Below are 24,054 nucleotides of genomic sequence, written 5' to 3' on the forward strand. Positions count from 1 at the left end.
GAATGTAATGGGTTAGTATTAGGGTCAGTTAGAACTGAACTGAAAGGGATCATTCTCATGGCTGGTGGGATGCACTATACAATGTATGGATTTTGGACCTATCGTTATAATCACGGATTCAGACCAGGGTTATTAAACGATAACCGGTAACCCCCCCCCCCCCCTCCATGCGGTTAGCAGTATTGCAAAACATTTTAGCAACCCGAATTTGTTTGCAAGGCTTAAATCATGCAGGAATTGGCGACGAGGCTGACACCATCAAGCTGGTTAGCTGCTGAGAGCTGCATTCAAACACAGGCTTCTTCTCAGCAGCACTGGCTCAGTACTCCAGCCATGACCATTACGAATCATCCAACTACGGCTGGAACCTGGAAATTGCTGGTTCAGCACAGCCATACGGAGCCCCGTGGCGAGAGAAAGAGAGAGAACAACCAGCCGAGAGCCTCGTCTCTACGCGAAGCGTCGTCGTTCAAGAGACGAGGTCACCCCTGGAAATTTAAGCCGAGTCGGGCGCGCGCTGGGAGGGAGAAAGAGCGGGGAAAACGTCGCCTGGCAACTGGCAAAATGTGATGACCCCGTTTTCACATTCACAGCCTAGACGACGCAGCTAGTTCATATTTCCGCACTACCTCTTTTATTTCCTCGCACAAGCATCCAGCCTGTCGCACGTCATGAACGTTCTTGAAGGGAATAAGTTGTGCCGGCTCCAAAAAACCCTGTCTACGCAGTGTATATTGCAGAATGATCCTATCGTTGTATTTTACAATTCGTATTTTCAGGAAGCTTCGGCATGCTGCAAACAGCTCATTTGGAAATACAATCCTCAAGACCTTTCAACTGACGGAGCACGTATATCCTACAGTGTGCCACGTGGAACACCATGCGTTCTTCTTATTATTATTATCATCACGCCAAAGGTGCATGGTCCTCAAACCGAGCCTACCCAGCGTGACCCACTGCATGCCCGACACACACATGAAAGCAGTCTAGGGATTCACACTAAACCTGCACGTGGAGGCATCAACTATACAGGAAGTTAGGTGGAAGTGAAGCATGCTAGCAAGGCCAGCAAGAGTGCTGGTTCCAAGAAGCCTCAAGACGAGTCTTGGTCGCCACATGTTTTTGAAACAATGGATCGGTGACGTTGAACAGACAACATAGGTCAGATAGGCTGTGTGCTGCGGTTATATAATTTCGTCACAGAATTATTTACAAATGGCAGGATACACTTACTGTGTCCTACCCTTTGGTCCGATATCCATTACAAAAACGGTGTTGATCAGGTCTCAATTGGCCGACCGCTGGACGGGCTGAATGGGATGTGCGTACAATAAAGTTGAATGATTTACCACTTGGACAATGAGATTAAGAATGTTTGACCACTGCATTACAAGTCCTACTGTCTGTTGAAATTCCGACAACTCATTTGCACCTCTGCGAGCCCATTATGCAACACCCAACCTCAACTACCGAGACTATAAGGTATTAGACTACAGAAACAAAAACCCTTAACTGGATTGGTCAAAATAGACCTCCGGTCTGGACCTCCACGTAAAAAAAAAAAATCTCAATCTGTCAGCTGAACATGCGCCTATATGGTCAGAGTAGGCAGGCAGATGCACAATATTCTAATTCCCATGTGGAAAGTGTTTTTTTTTGTTACAGAATCTAGAGGTACAAAATGTACAAATGAGGATCTATAGGAAAGTCGGTTTTCAAACACACATTTCAATATATGCATTGGAAGCATAGTTAGAGATTCTCAAATAATGTCGTTTAACCTTTCACATACTTTCAACCAGAGAACGGTTGTCAGTAGGGATGCAGTGCAGCTTAAATCAATTGTTGTACAGTGCTACAATTCCAAGTCTATACTCTTCACGTGCACCAAACTGCACGGAGCAGCTGGTAAAATATGGTCCAATAACCTCCTTGACCGGCCCCCGATGTGAGGATCTTATCCAGCAGGGAACTCACAAAAAGGGTTGTACATGTACGTGATCATACATGCAGACATGTAAATATAAGGCTTGTATACATATATCCAAAGATTGGGCTTCGCCCAACGTTTCGCAATGCATCTGCAATAAAACAACATCCATAGCCTTGCTTCTACACCATCAATTGCAAGATGACAAGCAACATACCTTTAATCAAAAGCCCAGTTATCAAATTACATCCTTCCGCCAACACGTGGGTAGACCTCACAAGTAGCAGCGCTATGGCTGGCTGGCATTGGGGCTGCAGGTTGAGTGTTTCTCTCCCAACAAGATATCCGGTGGTGCTCATCTCTCTCTCTGACAGCTCTGAGCCAATGCCAGCAATTCGACATTCCTTTGGCAGAGGGTCAGTTTATTCATAGGACGACCATTCCCGTCTTCACAAAGGACAACACCGCCATTGACAAAAGCGACGCGGTAGGCAGCACGGGTGGTGTATCCGAAAAATCACCCCGCGTTAACCCGTACGTAGCACATGGGTCGCATCACGTTGACCTCGGGCCAGCAATCCTCCCGACAAGTCGCGTGGCCTTCACGTGCATCTGGCGGTATTAATCTGCTCAGGATTAGAACTCGCTCCTTTTCCGACTGCAAGTGGAGCGCTCTCAGAGCACAGCGGTTGGATGATTTAAAACACTGCCCAGAGCTCAATCCGTCACAGTGCACAGCGTGGGCCTGGGCTCTACACAATGACAGGACCCAACCGACCCACGCGATAGGCATGGACGTTTTCCATAGGGATGTGATCCATAGGAAGCATCTGTGCGATTCAGGATGTGCACGCGTGTGTGAATGTTATCTGTGCGTGTGCGCATGTGGGAACAGTGGCAGTGGTTCATTCACTGCCCTGCGAAACTGGAGACCTGGGTTCTACGTCCAGTGACGCTCAATATCAGTGGGAAAACAGCACGGAAACCTATCCTGCTCCTCCCCTCGAGGTTGACTCAAACGAGGGGTGTGTAAACATCAGTGCTGAAGACAAAGGTGCGGGCCACACCACCTCCTGCGTCACGCTAGCCTGCACAGGTGCGTGCCAACGGCATTTGCCCCCAAGGGCTCTGCTTTTGCGAGAATAATGTCTTAGGTCGAGGCAAAGTGTTAACCAATTTGCACTGTGCTTCCAAGTAGCCCCAGATTCAATCCCCGATTATGAAATATAACACCGGTACTTGATCAGAGCCTTCTCCAAGCAGACTCGACCTAAAATTACTACCTCGGCATTGGTGAGACAAAGGCGAATGAGCATCGTTTCTTTGCCACCACGGGCCATCGTGTGCCGTGCCAACCTTCATGAGTGTTCGCTTCAACTATGGTCCGCTGTGGTCTACAAGGGTGAATGGGGGGGCCCTGTCATTGTGGGTGTGTTCGGTGCACTTTACCCTAGCACTACAACTACGATGGCATGTGGCTGCTGCTATCGTTGACAATGCGAATGTATGAATGTGCGAATGAGTGAACGTACAATATGCGTGTCTGTGTGAGTGTCTGTGGGGAGCGGTGGTGTAGCAGTTAGCGCGCTGCGCTATGAACCTGGCGACCCGGGTTCGATTCCCGCTAACGGCCAACACCAGTGACGATTATCTGAACCGGTCCTGGGCCTCCCCTAGGTCGACTCAGCCTCAAATGAGCACCTGGAGCGATGTGTAAACATCGCCCATAGGGAGACAAAGGCGGCCCGGCGTGGTGTTGGTCACCCACACCCTCGTGTGCCATGCTGGCCTTTAATCGGTGCTCGCTAACAGCACTTTCCCCTACAGTCTGTTAAGGCTATACTGGGGATCTTTGTCTTTGTGTGTGCGCGTGTGTGTTTTTGTAGAATATGCCAAGAATTTGGCGCCACTTCCCCTCGCATGAGCACACGCATGAATAGAGAGCGTGTAACAAAAAAAACTAAAAACCAACATGGTCCTGTAAAGGCGAGCCAGCAAGCAAAATGTCGAATGTTTTCGCTTAGCCACGTAGTTCTGCAGGACTGGGCAAGGCCGACTCGGTTAGACAAACTGCTGGATTACGAACTAGCGGCCACAGTACGAGGCTGGGGAGCTGGACTTTCACCGCCGCAGTGCAATTTATGGAATTTACAGTTCGTCTTGCTCGTGCAAAATCTTCAAATGGGGGGGAGGCAGTGGCTGAGAATCTTGGCTGCAATTTTTATTGATCCCACATGCGGGTTGAGAGAAAACATCCGCATGCATGTACGTACGTAGAATTTTTTTCGTGCCGTACGTCGCCAACCGTACTAAATCGGAGGTGCGGGTAAGTACAGCTAAACACAAAAATCAGTTCTAAAGAAATTCGTTTTCAATCTACATCTAAAAGTGTGGAGCTCCAGTGCTTCATATATTAGGAAGCCACATTCGGAGTAGGGATAGCTCAAGAAGCCGCTATACAGACTGCCCCGTTGACTTGCGATACCCGCTTCCCACCAGGACTAATGGAGATTCACTCACGGTAGATTGATCCCAGCAAGGTCCATCAACGCCACCTCCAAGTTGCAGGGTTACAGGTGCGCACGGCAGCAATCCGTGCGTGTAGCAGGATGGAATGATCTCGAAGAGAGCTCCGTCGGTTATAATTTAACCCGGGACCAGCCTTGCAAATGAGAGGTGGTTCTGGGGCAGTGGTGGAAACTTCATATTCTCATGGTCGTGGGCAGTCCATTCCCAGGTTAGCCTCTGTAGAGTTTCCGACACATTTGTTGTTACTTGTTTTATCAAGCGTGGAGGGGATGAAGGTGATATGCTCAGTCAATTCTCATCGGAGATTTGAATTCAAGAAACCTTCCGATTCCGAGCGAAGCGTTCGAGGAAATGAGGGATTGTTAAACAGCGACCGGTAACCGCTTTCAGAATCGATTACCGATTGCGAAAGGCGCAGACCGGTCATCGACTCCAGTGGAATTTTAGACCGCATTGATTGGCGTCGTGCGCGAACGAATAAACCGCACGGCAGCCCGAGTATACGGGCCCTCGAGTCTCAGCTAAAAGATAAAGGTGCAGCCCTTGATCGCTCACGCCACTGTTTACGGAAGAACCTCCACTACACGAAGCGCAGGGGATATTTGGTCTACTCCTCCACGCTGACCATTAAAAAAGGTAAACGTTATGATTTTTACCGCGAGACGTTTCTACACTTGCCTTCTTCCTCTTCACTTGTGCGGCTGCTGATGTAGATGCAGAGCAACGACAAGGATTTCACATTCAGGTGGTCAAGCCACATAACCGCGTCAGGAGCAGCGGACGTGTATCGTCGCCGTGATGTCTCCCTTCGTATTTGTGGATCGGGCATTGCATCGTTAAATGTAGTACATCTGTTCTCAATGACTCACACATTGGAGAATTTTCCATTTGTGTATCAGGTAGCTGCATCTGCTATGGTTTGTGCGGACTTGGTTTAGGTTGAACCATGAGCTTCATGGAAGATCAAAACAAGGAATCTTCTGCGTTGGGTCTTTAAAACAAGTCGCCGGTTCTTGTTTCAACGGCTTTACTTAACTTGATTCCTCTGTTTGTCGTGGTCAAATCTTGTCATCAAAATTTCGTCCACTTCCCATTGTCCAATCAATTCCACATTTTCCACACGTACTCAGATCCGGTGACAATGCATGCCTGGATCAAAATCGGCATCAATTAAATAAATTAATTTGCTACTTTAAAGCAATTTACATTTTGTATGGACGCCTCATTATTTATATATATCTTTGTGTAGGTAAAAAAACGTCGCGGTCCCTAAACTCTCGAATCGCCTCGCCCAAGAAGCAGGCGCCACGTGTCTCAGGCGCGCCTGCTCCGTGTCAACGAGTTACCGAAGCAATTAATTCAAGTCAGCGTTGATGTGGGAGCAGGAGCCGCATCATTGACGTATTTCTTGACCACGAGTTAAACGAAGCTGTTAATAAAACCGTTGTTTAAAAAAAATAACTTTTTAAAGGAGTTTATTTAGCAGCGTATTTTATTCGGTTACAAGTGATGCAAAGAAAAAAAGATTTTAACAACAAATGGCAAATATTTTCGTTTCCACCAAACAAGAATAGGAGCAGTAAGTAAATAAACACACTTATCAACGATGACTTTGAACTTGGGTTATGGACTTTAAAAGCTGGGCTTTCGAGTGGCGCACTATGACCAGAATCCTGATCATGGATATAGCAGCTAGTATAACTGCGTCCAAAGGGCATAGCGATTCCCCAAAGCTCTCTCATCTACATTAATACCATATGACTAGTTGGCCTGCGGCTACATCTGCCACATTGCGGTGGCGAGATGTTAACTTCCTCGCCTGGTATACAGGAGGTTGTGGGTTCAATCCCAAACTTGACGCCTGCTGTATATTTGGAGTTTGTTCTCGTCATGGTCACGTGTATTTCTCTCCCGGTCCTCCGGTTCTTTCCTCCACATTTAGTAACATGCGTTTAGAGTATTCATTGTGATAAATATCCACATGATAAAGCTACTTCTCGTTGAGCTATCTATCATTCGTGGCCAGGACGCTATATAGCTCAGTGGGCCTAACCTTTGTGAAATAAAAATAAAGTTTAAAGTGGCACGAAAGCTATGCTCTCCCGCTACAGTTGTTCGATCATTCTATCTGTTTTACTTTAATCAACAGAGAAGTTAAACCTCTATTGCCTCCTTCCTCTTTAGGCCCCATCCCTTCCTCCAGATAGGGGAGTGAGGGCTGGCTCTGGTCGTAGTGGAGGGTTGTAGAAGAGAGGGATGGGGGGGTAAGTGTGTGCACTGCAGAAGGTAGTGGATGGGGACAAGTGGGGGTAGGAGGTGGGGTGGCTTAACGACGATCAACATAGGACTTAGAGCAGCAACAGAGGATCATACAGCCAAGTTAATTATTCATTTACATAGAATCGTATCGCCTGCGACAAAGTGACCGTGGATGTGGCCAATCCCATTCAATCTCATAAGCAAAGCAGGTTTGAGCCCGAATATTGCTATGGCGGGTGATCACATGCACACTTGGTTGTCGCATGCAGCTTGCCGGGGCTACGTTGTGGTCAGCAGAGGATGGTGCAGCCAAATCCAATGTTCAATCAATCCGAGATTGAGGACGTGCCATATTCAGAAAAAAAGCTGAGATCAAAGGGTGGATCGCAGGGGGAAATTAAATGAAACAGAAGGGAAAATACATTTTTCTAGTCTGGTCTTAAAAGCACCGACTGTCATGGCTGACCGGACTTCATTTGTAGGTCCATACCACGTGCCGATTGCAGTTTTCGTGCTGGTACGTATGAGTGAATGACATTGCTCAGGTAGGTTTGTTGATCGTTTGTCTTCTTTGCTATAAAAGAGATCACTGCAGCCGTGAACTCGATTGTCTTACGCAATGGTAACCGGGTGCAACTCCTGCAAACATTTTTGAAGAACTCGCAAGAGGTGGGGCTAGTCAAACAACTCCGGCGTGAAAGGTGTTTTTGGAGACGTTGGAGACGTTTGCCAAGGCTGTCGATTCACTCCGTACAACAGAGAGTTGAAAGTCAAGACGAGTCAATTCGACTACAAGCGATTGTATGCGACAGCCGTATCTACCCAACATCTGATGTGATGTAAAGCTTGGGTGTGGTAAGTGCAAGACTGGATGAACTCACCGAAATTCGGTTCAAAAGGTGAGATGTTTGTCGTAATACCCATTAACTTGAGATTGCTGGTTTTTATGTAACTGCCCCACCACGACAACAGAAACTAAACTAAAACCATTTTTATTTTACCAGGTAAGGCCCACCCGAGCTATGTAGCTCTTTTTTAGGAACGACCTGGCCAGAATAAATAGCTCAACGAAGTGGCTTATCGTGTGTAAATTTATAATAGTCAAATATTCTACACGCATGTTTCTAAATGTGGAGGGAAAAACTGGAGGACCCGGAGAAAAATCCACACGACCACGGGGAGAGAGACACATACAGACTCCGAATATGTATACAGGCATCAGGGTCAGGATAGAACCCACGAACTCCTGCAAACCAGGCGAGGGAATTAACATCTCGCCATCCAAGCATCTATACGATCAACACGAACCTATTCCCTTAAATCCTTGGCTGATGAAGGTGGGGTTTGCCATTGAAAGAGCTTTTCTCAGCTCAATAGATCGTACCACAAAATAAAACGAATGATTGACTAACAAGAGTTAAACATTGCTGACAAACACACATTATGTAACAAAGTACACCTCTGTGCGGTTCCACGTGGCAATTATCGTTAAGGGATAACCCGCAAACGAAAGCCAATGCCGAATTAAGCCAGGGATTTTCTCACCGATCAAGCCCATTAAACTAAAGCCGCCACAAAGCGTGGCTAGGTGACGAGGCTTAGCTCGCCGCATTGGTATCTGCAACTGCCGACGCAACACATTTCCATTTTCTAAAGCTTGCAGCGTTGGACACGTTGTTTTCAAGTAAAGCCAATTATTTTAATTATCATCATATACGGCCAGTATCTAGGCGGTGGCAATGTGGTTCTAGAGTATGACTCGCAATCAGAAGGTTTGGAGTTCAAATCCAAAGTCAGGGAACCACTCAAGCCAACATCTACGAAGGTCAATACAAGAAGTACTTAATGGGTGTGTCAACAACCGTTGTCCAATGGAGAGATTGGAGGCTTCCACATGAATGTAGATTTTTCCACCACTAGTTCTGGGAAACCAAAAGCGAGTGCTTGTTTGAGTGGTGAGACACATCGACTATTTCACTGAAGTACAGAGTAGCCAGAAAATTGATTGCAATATTGTTCGTCCAATTAGATACCTAGGAGGAAGTATTTATTAAACAATGCTCAACGTATCTTTCCAGTTTTTTTTTGCCTTTGCATCGCATATTTTAAACCATGTTGCTGTACATCGTACATGTTTGCATTGTACAGAAATTAGCACTGTTGGCTCCCCAAGTCCTCACCACGGATCCAACTATACAAATTAAATTTTTTTTTAAATTGAAACGCATTCGATTTTACCAAACCCAGCACCGTCTACGGAGATCGGTGGACAATGAAGCCCCCGGGTGTCTTGTGACGAGCCAGCACTGAGAATTTTGTAAACCCAGCTCCGGGTCATTTACGACCCATCATCATTTTGGCGGCTTAGGTTTAAGGTAGCTATTCCTGTACCCGCCATTCCAGTAGGACCAACATGACCTTGGCAATTCATCCACATATCCCATCTCCTCCTGCCCAAGTTTCCAAATAAGGTAGCAGGGCTTATTCTCTGGTGGGACAGAGAAGAATATATTCAGTTAGTCACCTCCGTAAAAAGACAAATTGCAACAATGCAAGGTCATATTCTTTGGGTCTTTCGGTAAAGTCACGTAGATAGGTTAAAAGAAAATAACAAAAATAACAAAAAAACTACGACATTTCGATTGCAACACAAGCACTTTTTCTTCCTGATGATGAACGCTTGCGTTGCGATCGAAACGTCGTAGTTTTTTGTTATTTTGTTATTTTCTTTTAACCTATGTCACTTTACCGAAAGACCCAAATAATATGAATTCCTGCAGTCACGAAAGCTTTAAGTCAAGATTAAATGCAAGGTCACTTTAATTCACGAATAGATGTTTTTGTCCTTGTCCAAAACACAGAGTATGCATCTACTAAATCTAGCGGTACGAGTTTTAACTAGAAATAATCAGTACTCGCACGATTCGATGCATACATATAAGGAAGCATAAGGCTCGCATCAATGAATTCATCAATCGTTGCGCAACTGCAGGGAACCTGGTGCCAACACAATGTTACACCGATTACAAGTTGTTGGAGCGGAGAGATAGTTTTTTAAGGACTTGGCTCTCAACCCATGGACGTGATTTTAATCATCCGAGCCAACGATGGTTTAAGAATGTAAAAAGCCACTCAACCGGATCATCCACAATTCTGTCTGCTCAAGCGAGAATTGGATGTCACTCGCTTCCGTTGGAAAGCCTGAAGCCGGTGGTAGAAACTGCTCAAATTTGGCACAGGGGGCCAGTCACACCATTGGATGACTCTTGTGGCTTCACTTTAAGTCGTACTCGTTTTAGTTACCATTTTACAATTTTTATTTTACCAGGTAAGCCTCATTGAGTTACACAGCTCTTTTTCAGAAGCGACCTTGCCACAAATGATAGCTCAACGAAGTGGCTTATCACGTGGAAATTCAGATCAGCCAAATACTTCAAACGCATGTCGATTCTAGAGGGAAAAACCACAGGACCCGAAGAAAAAAAACACACGACCACATGGAAAGACATGCAAGCTCCAAATACACAGACGTCAAGGTCGGGATAGGTTGTTGTATTGTACTTATATGCTCCCCCACATCTATACTCTCCATCGTCAGTAAAGGGCACCGAGAACTACGTGGTGAAGTATGGTCAAATCGCCCCCAAAATCCGCACGGCATGGGGAGGCCCTCATCCAGCAGTGGACTGACAAAGGGCTGTAGACATGCATGCACACAGACGTATTGTGCAGACTGTAGGAGGCAGTGCTGTTACCAAGCACCTTGTACAGACTTGATGGCCCACAAGGTGTGGCCAAGGACCATACCCAGCACCCACCGTTGTCCTACGCTATACCAGAAACGTGTTTAAGGCAGAGGCAATTTAATGGAACCCAGGTTGTGGATTTATTGAGCAGTGTGTAAATTACTGCGCTGGCACCACCACCACAAGGACAACAATCCCACTTCCCTTATAACCCCAACAGACTATTGGGGCAAGTGCTGTGAGCGAGCACCTATGAAGGCCGACACGGCACACGGAGAGGGTGGGTGGCCAACACCACGCCTTTGTCTCCCTAGTGGCGATGTTTACACCTTGCAACGGGTATTCCTTTGAGGCCGAGTCGATCTAGGAGAGGACCAGAACCAGCTCACACACACGCTGAGAACAGCGATTCATACAATAATCCCCTACATTTAAATTACACAGCTGCTACAGATCATTTACTTTCTTCTTGCTAACTATGTTTACATTTTTGAGCTCGACTTCACTGTTTGTTTTCAAGGGAAATGCACTTTCGACTAAAACACCTATCCACATGTCGACGGCCAATGCTTTCGGTGCAAATTCCCACAGCAAATGTTCTTCATAATCAACGATTTTTTGGGTTTAGATCGCGTTTATTTATAAATGTGTCGTAACCCTCCACCACCCGACACGGCCAATCAGTAAAAATGTGTCACGTTGACAAAGACAAATAGTTCACTGCTTTAGCCCACCGGTGGGCTAAAGCAGTGAAGCAGTGAACTATTTGTCTTTGTCAACGTGACACATTTTTACTGATTGGCCGTGTCGGGTGGTGGAGGGTTACGACACATTTATAAATAAACGCGATATAAACCCAAAAATCGTTGATTATGAATAACATTGGTCGCGAAAGCCTACGTGTTAAACTAGCAAATGTTCTGCTGAAAGCCTATTTGTTTCAACGCGCAGGGAAACGGCACCAAATTTCACAACTAATGTTCAGTAGGGCCTTACCAAATAGTGGTTGACGTTCAGAATCAGAATCTTTATTTATATTGGGAGGAATCCGGTGAGCTATAACATCTCTTGTTCACAGATGTCCAGGTGTATACTGTGTCTAATCCCAACTAAGTAATTAGTAGAGGTTTTTTTCTCCATCGTAGCGTTGTTTTGGCCACTACCAGTTACCAATGTGTGTTTTAGCATCTCAGAGAGGAAACCGGAAAATCCGGAGGAAACCCACGCAGAATAGGGGGGAGGACATACAAACTCCACAGATTCGAAGAAGCCCAAGCCAGGCATCGAACCCAGGGGTTCACTTTTTGCTGGCGAGGCACAAGTGTTATGACTGCACCACCTAACCGTATAAAGTTGCCATTTTATAAGAATGTGTGTAATATTTAACTTTGCACGCCAAGGCGTGCTAAAAAGCTGGCCCAAGAACAAATGTAAACATTGCTCTGTCAACGGGACACACTGCAGCACATTGCTTGCACAGACATTTGCATAGCAATGAACCAGGGGAACAATATATGGTTGGTTACTAGGTCAGTTTCTGTGCTGCTACACCTCAATGGGTTTCTCCAACAATTTAAATACAAATGGATGTATATACTCGTTTATTATTATTTGTATTTTTTCCTACGTGACTTTACCGAAAAAAATCTAAGAGTATGAATCCTTGCAGTCATGAAAGCTTCAAATATAAAATACTATATTCTTGGTTATTTCGGTAAAGTCAATTAGATAGAAAACTAAAAGCAAAATTTAAAAGCAAAAAACCCACGACGTTTCGATCGCAAAACAAGCGGCCTTCGTCAGGTGGAGAACCTGAAGGCCGCCCTGTTGTGATCGAAACGTCGTGGGTTTTTTTGCTTTTAATTTTGAATTTAGATTTTTGCTTTCTATCTACGTGACTTTACCGAAAGAACCAAGGCTATGAATTCCTGTAGTCACGAAAATTTTAAGTCAAGATTTATAGACTGTACAAGAGTTGGACTCCAGCCGCTCTCAAACCACGTTGATCAAGGCGTGTATTTGTTTTGTTTACCATACTTCACCATTCTGGTCGGAACGGAGTGGAGCGCAGGACTCTATCGAACGGCACTTGTCACGGACGTTAGCCGTGGTTGTAAAATAGAATTTCGGTCTGTGGGTTAATAACGCAATAAGCACTGCGATAAGCACTACCATCGCTCCAGCCCAGTTTTTTTTATAGGCACGCGTACAACTTGTTTGTTAAACCTATGCCAGACATCCTGGGTCTTGAGACTAATTTTCAAGGTGATGCGACCGATCCCTTGTGGAGCATGGAAAAGCAACCTCGAATAAGCCAGTCCCCAGAGAAAAACCACACGTGGGAGAAGGGGAACAAACTCAAACCCGTTAATACATGGCTCAAAAACCTACTTGCTGTACTGCCTACTATAGGTGTCTTCTTGCCTGGGAGGCAGGTATCCATCGGATACGATGGCCACCATCGTACCCACATTCAAATGTTACAATATAAGATTACAATCCAACTTGCTGCACTGCTCTGACAGGGTACTTCGCAAACCTGGGGGCTCAATCTCTACACGATTAATTTTTCCTTCTGCCAATAACGGACTGCATCTGTCAATTAAATAACTATGCCCACAGCTTCTTTCGATTGTCTCTCGATGCAGTCACATTTAAATGTAATGTGTGTAAAAAAGTGGCACCTTTGAAGGCCGGGGGCACACCGCACGGGGGGGGGGGGGGGGGGGGGTGGGAAACACCACAAATATGTACACACTGCACCAGGTACTCATTTAAGACCGAGTCCACCTAAGGGAGACCCAGCGTCACCACTCTCTGTAATATTAAATCGCAGGGTTGAGAGAAATGGCGGCTTGGATAGGGGCCTTCATCCATAAATGAATTGACCATGGCTTATGAGGATTGTATTGTGGGGCGATGCTCATCACCACGGGCAGACCCCAGCCAGTGGTGATCTTTCCACATTGTTGTGCCAGGGGGCAGTCCACTGCCGACCCCCACACAAAGTTGTACTGCGTTTAGCCACCCCCTGGGAGTCATGGTCGGCACAGCAGACCCCAGTTTGGGAATTGAACCCACGGTGGCACCCGGTCACAGATGACCATAAATACATGAAGATGTTCAGACGGCATGTGTTAAAACGTGACTGGATGTACAATACAAACATAAGTGTATACAACATTTTTCTCGTGTGACGTTGACAAAAAAAAATGTTTACAGCGGGCTCATCAAGGAGGAAATGAAAGTACGCAGATGAAGAAGAGGCTCAAAAAAAAAGAGGACAGAGAAATTGACGCAGACATGTGTACTTACTTGGAAAGTGACACTTGCTGGGCTACTGTTGTTGGAACCATCATCGTGGCACATCTATTGACAAAGGGGTGAAACAAAGGTTGAAATTGTTTATGAACGCAGGGAACAAAAATAACAAAAACACACACGCAGAAAAACGAACAAAACAAAGACGCAAACATGACACAGGAAACGAAACTTGAGGTGGCAGATGTCTTTCGGGAAATTCCGTCACGGAATATGTGAGATGGCATCTACTACTGTGTGTGGTGCCTGTGGGATCAAATCAACCGGATATGTTGCCCCATCTCGTCAGCCTCTCGGAAACCCAAGCAAAGGGCCCAAAGCCTGGAATAGCGCTTGAATGGGCAACCACCACGCATAAAGTAACTGCGCCATCAATGGCTGCGGCTGCTACGCTAGATTGTGAGCAGAAGGCAGGGAGCGTCAGAATCCTCTGCGCTGTACCACGCTACCCATCTTCACCGACCGACACTGACCAGGCCATGGCGAAGTATGGACAATTAACCTCGACAAAACGCATGGCGTGGGAGGGGGGCCTCATCCAGCAGTGGATTGATAAAAGAACAGTACAGCTACATGCAAGAATGGTCCTCGGACTCGCCAACCCACCATTGTTAAAAGAGAATGAAAAGGTAAATTATATTATCTGTAAATGATCAACACAATGACCCCTAGCTGGCACAGAATTATTAAGAGAACAGCCCCACTGCCGATGCTATTGGCGCCTTTAACACACCCTATTACCGGTTGGGTCCTGGGGCATAGTAACTAACTCCTAGTCGGAAGGTCATAAGTTAAAATCCTGGTCGAGGCCAAATCAACCAAATCACTTTTTCTGGGGTGCGTAAAATAAGCATCACAACTTTTAGCGAAGCCGGGAGTGGTTCGTCCTGACGAGACGCGGCCTCCACCACAGGAATTTACGTCGGTCACGGTTCGCCCACCAGAGATAGGCAAGAGCACCGCACGTTGAAATGTTACAAACGCAAACGAGCGCAGTGCAAGAAGGGCACGTGCGTTGGACGGTCGATTGTGTAACGAGCAGTAAAAAGGTCAATTAAAAAATGTGGACCAAAGGGGGCTTCAGAGGAGGAGGTGCTGGGGACACATCTAATTGTGCCGATGCAGACAAAAAAATTTAAGGGGGCGAAAAAAAACACGAGGGCAATTAACGCTGCAGCGAGTCTGGTCCCTGTGCTAGTGTGGCTCAAAGGTCACTCGCTGGCGCATCTGAGCCACGCCAGCAAGGGGGGGGGGGGGCTCTCACAGTACGGGGGTAGTTTTACGATCTGCAGAGGAGCCGAAACCACACCATGCTATGCTGGTCTCGCAGGCGTCGGAAGCTGGCTTGGGGCCAAGTCGGGCCACGGGGCGGGGATTCAACATTGCCTGCGACACGAGTAGCACGGCTCAGCTTCCGCAGTGGAAAATCAAACAGAGGCGCTGGACTGGCTCATCGCAGCCGGCGGCGTGGCTCGTTTACATGGTGGGGACAACAGGTAAAATGTGCCCCCCCCCATGTCCAAGCCAATTTGGGGCAGGTGCTCAAACCTTGTGGGTGGATCTGAGCCACTGGATAAAACTCCACATCCATAGGATGACCCCCACTGTTGACTTCCCACAAGGTAGTGCTTATTCTATCAACCACGAAGTGATGATGGGCAGTGTCACTGCTTAAGACCGTCCCAAATGCGAGTTGAGCTTTCCAGGGCAGGCAAACGTAGTCAAATACGAATGACGTAAAACGTTTCCAATTTGACCGAAACGTGAACTGTGTGCAAGTGCATTTAACAACGGACGACTTTTTGGGGAAGATGATGCCAACAACAACAAAAAGTGAACAGATGAAAATAAAACAAAAAGAGAACGTAAGATTAAAAAAAACAGCACGAAGAAATCACGTTCACAAAAACAGAACAAAGAACACGGCTGCAGAAAGGGTAGCGATGCATGCTGCTAAATCGACAAGGTAAGACACCGACGTGGGTAAAAAAAAAAAAACTTTATTGCGTGTGATGTGGCCACGGACAGCCCAACACGTGGTCGATCTTTGCTTCAGTCACAAACCCACCTGCGCGATAAGCACCGCTACCGTTCACGCTCTCGACACATTCCCGCGTATCGTTTACCTTTGCCTTCGTAAGACACGGCCCGCTCGCACGCCAAACGGGCACCCCTTCCCGCTGCCAACACGACAACCCACTCACCTTCTCAAGCAGGACACCGTGTCGTTTCGGGCCGGGCCGTGCCCCTTGATAATTACTTGTCGTTTTGATTTTATTATATCGAGTTACCGATGAAAGTCATTCGTCTCCACATTCGTGCGCTCTAAAAAAATTACTTTGAAAATATCTGACAAGGTGGTGACATGGTTGGGAGCGTTTGCTTTGTAATGCGGAGGTTGAGAGCTCCGGTCAGTGGTTGACCTGGTCTACATCAGCGGTTCAGCGGTTGCCCAATAGACATACTGCTTTTTGCCATTGAAAAAGTGGAATTTCCACCACTGGCTCATGGCTTTCAAACAGTTAAGAGCATTGTCCGATTGCGTGAGAGAGCAGCAAGTACATTTTGTCTGGGCACACCTGTATTCCAGTGCTATGGATACAGTTTGTGTGAATAACACCGATCGTCTTGGACGCGAGACTCAAAACCGCTGGGCTATAAGGCAATGATAACATAGCGCTTACATCAGTGTCGGATACAGGTGTGCAAATTACACTTCAAAGATTTGCTCATATCAAATAAAAGAGTGATGGCTTCGAAACCAAACCATTGCTTCCCCAATACGGGATAGTTTTTTTCTCGTCTCTGTGGAAAGTGTGGAAGCCTCTTCTATCATTAAAAAGAGAGGAATCAAGTTCAATAAAACCGTTGAAAAAGACAGAAGTTGTGGGTATTTAGAGCCGGTCTATTCAAACAAACGGCAGATGCCGCAGCTATTTACACAACACGAGGGAACTTCGCAGGGATGTGAGCAGGGCGACCCAAACAAAGTCTCTGAACCCCAGCCGACCCTTCCACGAATCAAGACAAGGGAGCCGCTTTCAAACCGATAGATGTTTCAGATTGATCTTACCACAACCAACGCCAGATCGAGCCGATAGCTACAATAGTGGTGGGGGGGGGCGGCGGTCTCTTACGACTCTGGCCAGTCTCGGCTGGAGAAATCCAGGCTCAGCCAGAGCCTGCGGACCGCTCGGGCTGAGAACGAGTAGTGCGAGCTTGAAACGAAAAATAGCAAAAAAATATATATGTAAGAAAGCACTTTGACCTACTGATAAACGCTGGCAAAAAAAATGCAACAAGTCAAATGAACGTTTGCCAACTTGGTGAGCGCACCATTAGCGGTGCTAAGGTGAGATTGTTTTTAACAACCACTGCTATCGCCACACGGTGTTGTAATAGTGTTAATAAACAAGCTAGAGCCACCGGCAGCGCGTGAGTGTTACAGTGAGACAACGTGTGGCATTGCAATGACAGTCGATGGGATGTTAAAATCTAAGAACAGCAAATATCGCATGACATAAAGTCATTGCCACCTGTTAATGATTGCAATAACTTTAACCATTAATTACAATATAACTTACAGCCTATGTCAACCTATTGCTGAATGAAAGCCTCTCCAGGCCATCAGTGATGGGGGGGTGGGGTGTGTTTGGCCATACCTCACCGTAATGGGGAGTTGTCGGCTGGCAAAGGGGAAAAAGGCAGGACCGGTTCAGACAACCACTCATGACTGGGTCCGTAGCGTGGGGTGCTGTGTGTGAACTCGCAAATGAAAAAGGGACCTCCTAAAGGAGAGTCTTGAGACTCGGCAAGGCTTTCCTGGATAATTCTCAGTTACTAAAAATGTAACTATTTCTTATTTTACCCGGTAAGGCCCACGGAGCTAAAAAGCTCTTTTTCACAAGCGACCCGGGTCACATACGTTAACTTATCATGCGAAAATGTACATCAGCCAAATATACTCTAAACGCACGTTGATTCCAATAACACGGGGAGGACATGCAAACTCCAAATATCCAGGTTTCAGGCAACGGGATCGAACCCTGTACACCAGGCGACGTAGTCTCCTCTGCACCGATGACACACATGGGGGTGGTGCTCGCCTCAATCGGTGGTGCCCACCGAGCGAGTGGCGTGGATTCTACGCCCCTCATGGCGGTTGCTAACCGGCCAACCGGAATCCCTTCTGCGAATCGATTGCCGGCTCCGATCGTCAACAATCGGTAATCATTCCACGTGGAATTTTAGTCGAAAGGAGGTGGGGGCACATACTTGCACTTTCTACCCACCACGCGTGATCCTCTGATCGGCAAACTGTGGCGGTTCCCATTCGTACTGCCGCGTGGAGAGAATTAGAAGGGGGAATTTAAGAACTTTGCTCCATTTGTTTTAACTCACCGCAACAGGAGATGCAATTGAACCGGCGATCTTGTATGTCGAATGTGCTCACCATCACACCACGGTAGCTCCCTTAAATCCTCGATTAAGGAGGTTGAAGTGCTATGTCTGTGTTGCTAGAAATTCCAATCTTCGCTGCAATCCAGTAACCAATTTCTTCTTCATGTAATTCAAGCGGTTACCGGTAATGCAAAAATAAGGATTCTACTCGCTAAAATCCAACGTCAGTCTCTCCATCGGACGACCCCACTGCTGACATCCCCACAAATTGGCACTTATTTTATGCACCTTGGCCATATCAACCACCAACCAGGATTCACACTTGTATCCTTCCAATTGACAGTCGGATGTTCTAACCAGTGCTGCCACCCGGCCGCATAAAAAAAAAATTGTCTAGATTTACTGTGTGTGTAAGTGGAGGGGAGGGGGGAGATCAGCAGGAAGTGATCATAAAGTGCGAGCCGACTGCATGATGTGGAACCCAACCTTTGGCACAGGCCGTGAATCAGCGAGCGATCAAACCCATCATTCAAACGAGAGGGCTTCACGCGCCACGAGGTTAGGCAGATGACATCAAACAAAAATTAGGTGCTTCGAAATAAAGCCACGTAAAAAAAAGAATCGCCGGCTCAAGTGAGAGAGGGGGGGGGGGGGTGTTCATCTCCGCAGGCGACTTCGGGCAAGTGGTAAAAATTCCACACGTCTATGGCAGGGGCCAATCTGAATATTAGTACTGCCAGCACAGCTGACTTTCTAAAAAGTTGAACTAATTTATTACAATTAACCATGGGATGAAGGGTTGAGATTTTAACTTACCATATTCTAAGTCGAGCTTTAGCCACTCGGGCATTGAATGATGGTCGTAATTAGATCATAAGGAATAAACCATGAACCAGTGATAAATTCAGTGACAATGTCATGATAGACTTGGTGGCACTGTGGTGAGAGCTGGACTCAAAATCAGAAGGATGAGAGTTCACATCACAGACATGGGTCAAATCGGTTAAACTAATTTTATTTTACCAGGTAAGACCCACTGAGCTATGTAGCTCTTTTTCAGAAGCGACCTGGCCACAAATTCTAGCTCAATGAAGTGGCTCATCACGTGGAAATGTACAGCAGCCAAAAACTCTAAAAGCATGTTCTAAATGTGGAGGGAAAAACCAGAGGACCCGGAGAAAAACCTCCTCGACCACGGGAATAACACGCAAACTCCAAATACACAGGCGTCAAGGGTCGGGATCAAAACCACGACCTCGTCCTGTATACCAGGCGAGGTAGTTGACATCTCACCACCACGGAGTTAATCATCTTGCCATCTATCGGAGGCCAGGAAAATAAGTAGTGCTCCTTAGTTGGGAATGACCATGGTCAACCTCCCGAAAGATTGGTCTTATCGTGGAAATGTGAACTTGGTAACGTCGTAAAATTTCGATTTAAAGCTTATCGTGTAAATGTGAACTTTGTAACGTCGTAAAATTTAGATTTAAAGCTTTCGTGACTGCAGGGATTCATATTCTTGGTTCTTTTGGTAAAGTCACGTAGAAGGGAAGTAATAAAATAATAAAAATAAAACATAATAATCGAAATGTTTACCGTAACTGCCTAATTTCTGGCACTGCCCCTGACCAATAGAAGTGCAGCACATAAAGATTTGCCCTCCCTCCATACCCCTCTTTGTGCCACAATCAAATGAATTGTCACGATTCATGGCCATGATTTTAATACATTATAAGTGATCTTTCATCGTGTTTGTGCCGTGGTTTTCATACCCGATGATGATTGCTTGTGTTGCAATCGAAACGTCGTGAGAATGTTGTTTAATTTTTATTATTTTATTATTTCCCTTGGTAACGTCGGTGTAGGGGCCAACATTAGTCACGAGCAATGCACCATTGCTCATTGCGCAGGAAGACGCTGTGCGTCTTGCTTGGAGCTAGTCCGCAGAGCCACGACAGCGACATCGCCAAGGGGCGTTGTGTGCACGTTCCTGTAATTTTCGTGGAATATCCAGGGGGCACAGAGGGCAGCCTTCTCTGTTTGAGAAGCGCCCTGGCAACGGGGCAATTTCTGAGGTCACGCATTTCCATCACGCTGTGCCACAAAACAACATTCCTGCCATTCCGTTGCCAATGTATCATAGCCATCCATCCAGCCGCCATTCATTTACGCAGGCTGCTGTGAAATTATTTACACCCAGAAGAATAAAAAAAAATTGTGGGCCAGGGTTGACAGGATTTTTCCACAGGGACTTTGACCTCCACCCCCTTCCTTGCCGCGGTGCTGGTGGCAGTAGTGGTAGATGGTGTAACAAAACAAAACACGTGTTATGTGTTCAAACACAAAAAGTCCACACGGAGTGATCGTCGAGTTGAAGTGCCGATTCTATTCTGCGCCGGCATAGCGTGTCGGCGTCACAAAATGTTTTGACGCCTCCAACTGGGGAAATGTTTGTTTATAGATTGTTTTTTTCTCTCCCCTAATTCACGAAATGAAACAAGCTCACGCTTGCATGACCGAATCAGCGGGCGTGCCAGAATTGAAACAATGCGGCCAGTTATCGTTGCTAGCAGTTCATATGAGAAACAAACTGCATAACTGCATTATGAGACAAACAACCCCTCTAGGGGATCCTGTGACTTCCAGTGCAACATGAATGGCACGAGTGTTCCTTCTCAAGGCCACAGCAATGCTCTTTCTCAGCTGTGTTCTTATTTCAGGCTGAGCTACCCTGGCGGAAGCCCATTCTACATTGACTTTTTTGGAGGATTTGTTTTCTGATGATCAAGATTAAGGAGATATCGATGATGATGATATCAATATCTACAATGAACCTATGTGACGCAATCTCCAATAAGAATTCTAAACTTTGCGGTACTGTTGATGGCGGCAATGATGCTTCAGGTGTCAATGGTGATGAAGATAAGAGTTTTAAGATGATGGTTGATGAATAACGGTTGTGGAGATGATGATGCTGCTTCCATGAGACATTCAACAAAATTACAAAACTGTCCACTGCACACAGGATGATGATGCTGCAGATGAAGATGAAAACGATTATTTTGACAATTGCAAATGCTACGATTAACTAAACGCCCTAATCAAACGATTTGTTCACTTCACGCAACAGGTGACAATGACGACGATGGTGAAGAAAATCCCAGTAACGACAATTATAAAGAATGACCCGATCACACGCCCCCATTCCAACATTGTTTATTCCCAACCCTAACCCCTCACCTCCTGCACCCTTCATGCTCCATGCGTCCATGTCCCGCATCAGAAAGGCAAACAAAACTCATCACCTGGACAAAAGATCGCCCAGGGCTTTTATAGTTGATGTTTTCCCAACAACTTTATCCCGATTGTGCTATGGGCACTGTGTAATGAGACCAGTGGCGGCTCCTGCAAAATCTCTCAGGGGGGGCAAATGTCTGGATGATTGATAAGGATAAGGTCCACCCATGCAATGAATAAATTAACAGCTTAAGCATGTAAAGGCAACTTCACTTCTTTAATATTAATGAAAAATAAAGTGACTCTTACAATACATCTTGTTTGTTTATATACTCACTATTAAAACAAACCACTCAAGTTTATTTTATTAAAGATTCCACTAGGTAGCGATAAATTATATTGTTGGATGAAACGTGCTTACGTATGATGACGTTAGCACGTATGATGACGTTAGCACGTATGATGACGTAAGCACGTTGGGGCTCGCCCTCCCGGAAGCCATAGAGAATGCATTGGAGCGCCCCCGTTCGAAAAAAACATCTTTGAATGTAAGTCTATGGGGCCACTCGGGACGATTCTCAGCCGGAGTGAAATCGCCCCAAAAGAGGCGGTACTCCACAGAACGTGACATGACGCTGATTGGACTATATCCAGAGGCTGACAGTGACGGCTAGCGTGACTCTGTGGTTGAATGACATTGGTGGTGCGTCGCCCAATCGCCCTAATGAAGAAACCGCCCCTGAATGAGACGCAGTAACTATTCGGATTCCTCGCCAGTGGAACCCTTCGTGTTAAGAGAATGACGGCCTGCGGAAGTGGATGCCACAGAGCTACCCCTCTGCCAACCCCTTCAAGTGCAGGGCAGCACTTTCAGACCCGCTCCGCCACATGAGAACAATGATCGTTGAACAAGAGTCAAACGCAAGGAGTTTGTTTTATTCTGAGAGTCAGAATTTAGCCAAAGCGTAGAACCAATTTCAAAGTGATGGCTTTGTTTATTTTGTGTGCGCAGTCGGTGGTGACCAGGCTGAGACCATCCAATCAGTACACTTGGTGAACCAGGCTCAAATCACAGGAGGCCGAAAGCTGGATTCGAAACGCAGCATCTCAACGGCCGTCTGGAATGCTCCTCCTTCCGATATTAGGAAGCCACTGCATGAATGAAAACTCATTACCTTTACAACTGCTTTGTGTTTGTTGTCCTTTCCCCGCACCTCCGATTAGCACGGTTGGCTATGTATGGTGCGAAAGAAGTTCAACACACACACACACACATAGCCAAGTGTCGTACCCAGCCCTCCCACCCCGCCACCTCCCCACCCCTCACCTGTAGGATGGCGCCGTAGAGACGCAGCAGCACCTGGCGTGGCTCCTCGTGAACGCTCTCCACGTCGTCCGGAAGGGCGCACAGGTACAGCCGGTTGCTGAGGCCGCCGCTGCCGACGAGAGGAGACGACACACGGGTTCGAGTCAAGACGTGGGGGTTGGCGGTGGCCGCGTGTGTGCGTGCGCGCGTGCTGCACCCATCCCGGGTCCATAGCAGGGGGTTGAAAAAAACCTGCGGCTCTTTGAGGACTGCTTCGTGACCTTTATTTATCAAGCACCACCGTGTCGTACTCATGTGCATTGCGGCTCTTGAAATGGAGTAATTTTTTTTACAGAATTTGAAGAAAATAAAATTTCTCTTGTTGTTATTTTGGTCTACTGCCACCTCGACAATAAACCAGGACTGATTATCTGAAGAAAACTTGATGAATAGCGTAAGAGGGGATAACAACATGTAAATTATGCATCGTCCCGAACAGTATATTGTTATGCAAGGGACGACAAAAAAAAACGGACTTTCAATGTTGAATGTCCTTGGACGTATTTCCCAGAATGGACACACCTCTCAGAGAAGACGTTACTCAAAACAAACAGCACAGGTGGCAAACCCCATCACCCACTCATCCACAGACTCTTTATCTAAGTTTTTATTCTCCAAAATGTTTTTCTAATTTGACAGGCATGTTGAACTTTTTTCACACCGTACTTAGCCAACCGTGCTAAACGGAGGTGCGGCAGTCGTTGCAAGGGGAGGTTTTCCTGCAGAATTCTTGCAACGGGAGGTGCGCACAACCCAGTGCGAGGAGACGATTAAGGGCACAAAACCGCTTTCAAAGCCTCTTCAATAGCTCCCCTACCCCCGTACCTATGGCACGCATGTCGGAGGTCCAACGCAGAGTGAGCTGTATTAAACGTTAAAAACGTTACTTTGTATGTATTTTTTTCAGGTGTGCAGTGCTAAATCTCGAGAACCTGGTTTAATGTGAAGATGGCTGAAAGCAGGACTTCGGCCACTTCATCACGTGTTGCTGCTAGGTAAAGCCAAGCCAAGAGTGAAAAACTGTGCAAACAGCAATCACTGCTGATGATAGACGATTAGACAAAGGTGGTGCTTGCTTTAAATTGATAAAAACGCGACCCATTCATAAACGGTCCACCTCACTGCAGGAAGCAAGCTCGCGGCACATTTGTTTGTGTGTGTGTGTTTATATATAAAAACGGGCCGAGGTCTCTTAGTTCCGCAAGCATCGCATGACCCCGGCCAGATCTGCCAGGCCTGTCCGTGCAGTGCTGTGTGGGCGTTTT

At 46.4% G+C, this 24,054-nt stretch overlaps 1 protein-coding gene across 3 annotated transcripts in view; it reads right to left on the reverse strand.

Annotated features, from left to right (window-relative positions):
* The window catches only part of LOC133351485 (choline kinase alpha-like), a 68,166-nt gene that overhangs the window by 19,431 nt on the left and 24,681 nt on the right, over positions 1 to 24,054 (reverse strand). For 2 of the 3 annotated variants that reach the window (XM_061566741.1, XM_061566740.1), the window contains 2 exons: positions 22,751 to 22,859; positions 13,780 to 13,833 (listed from right to left, as the gene is read on the reverse strand). In XM_061566741.1, the coding sequence (XP_061422725.1) occupies positions 13,780 to 13,833; positions 22,751 to 22,859 (163 nt within the window). The remainder of the gene's footprint in view (positions 1 to 13,779; positions 13,834 to 22,750; positions 22,860 to 24,054) is intronic. The other variant, XM_061566742.1, reaches the window with a different exon arrangement.

This window comes from Lethenteron reissneri, chromosome 37 (genome assembly GCF_015708825.2).
Source record: "Lethenteron reissneri isolate LAM-NWPU_2019-01 chromosome 37, ASM1570882v1, whole genome shotgun sequence".
NCBI classification, from domain to species: Eukaryota; Metazoa; Chordata; class Hyperoartia; order Petromyzontiformes; family Petromyzontidae; genus Lethenteron; species Lethenteron reissneri.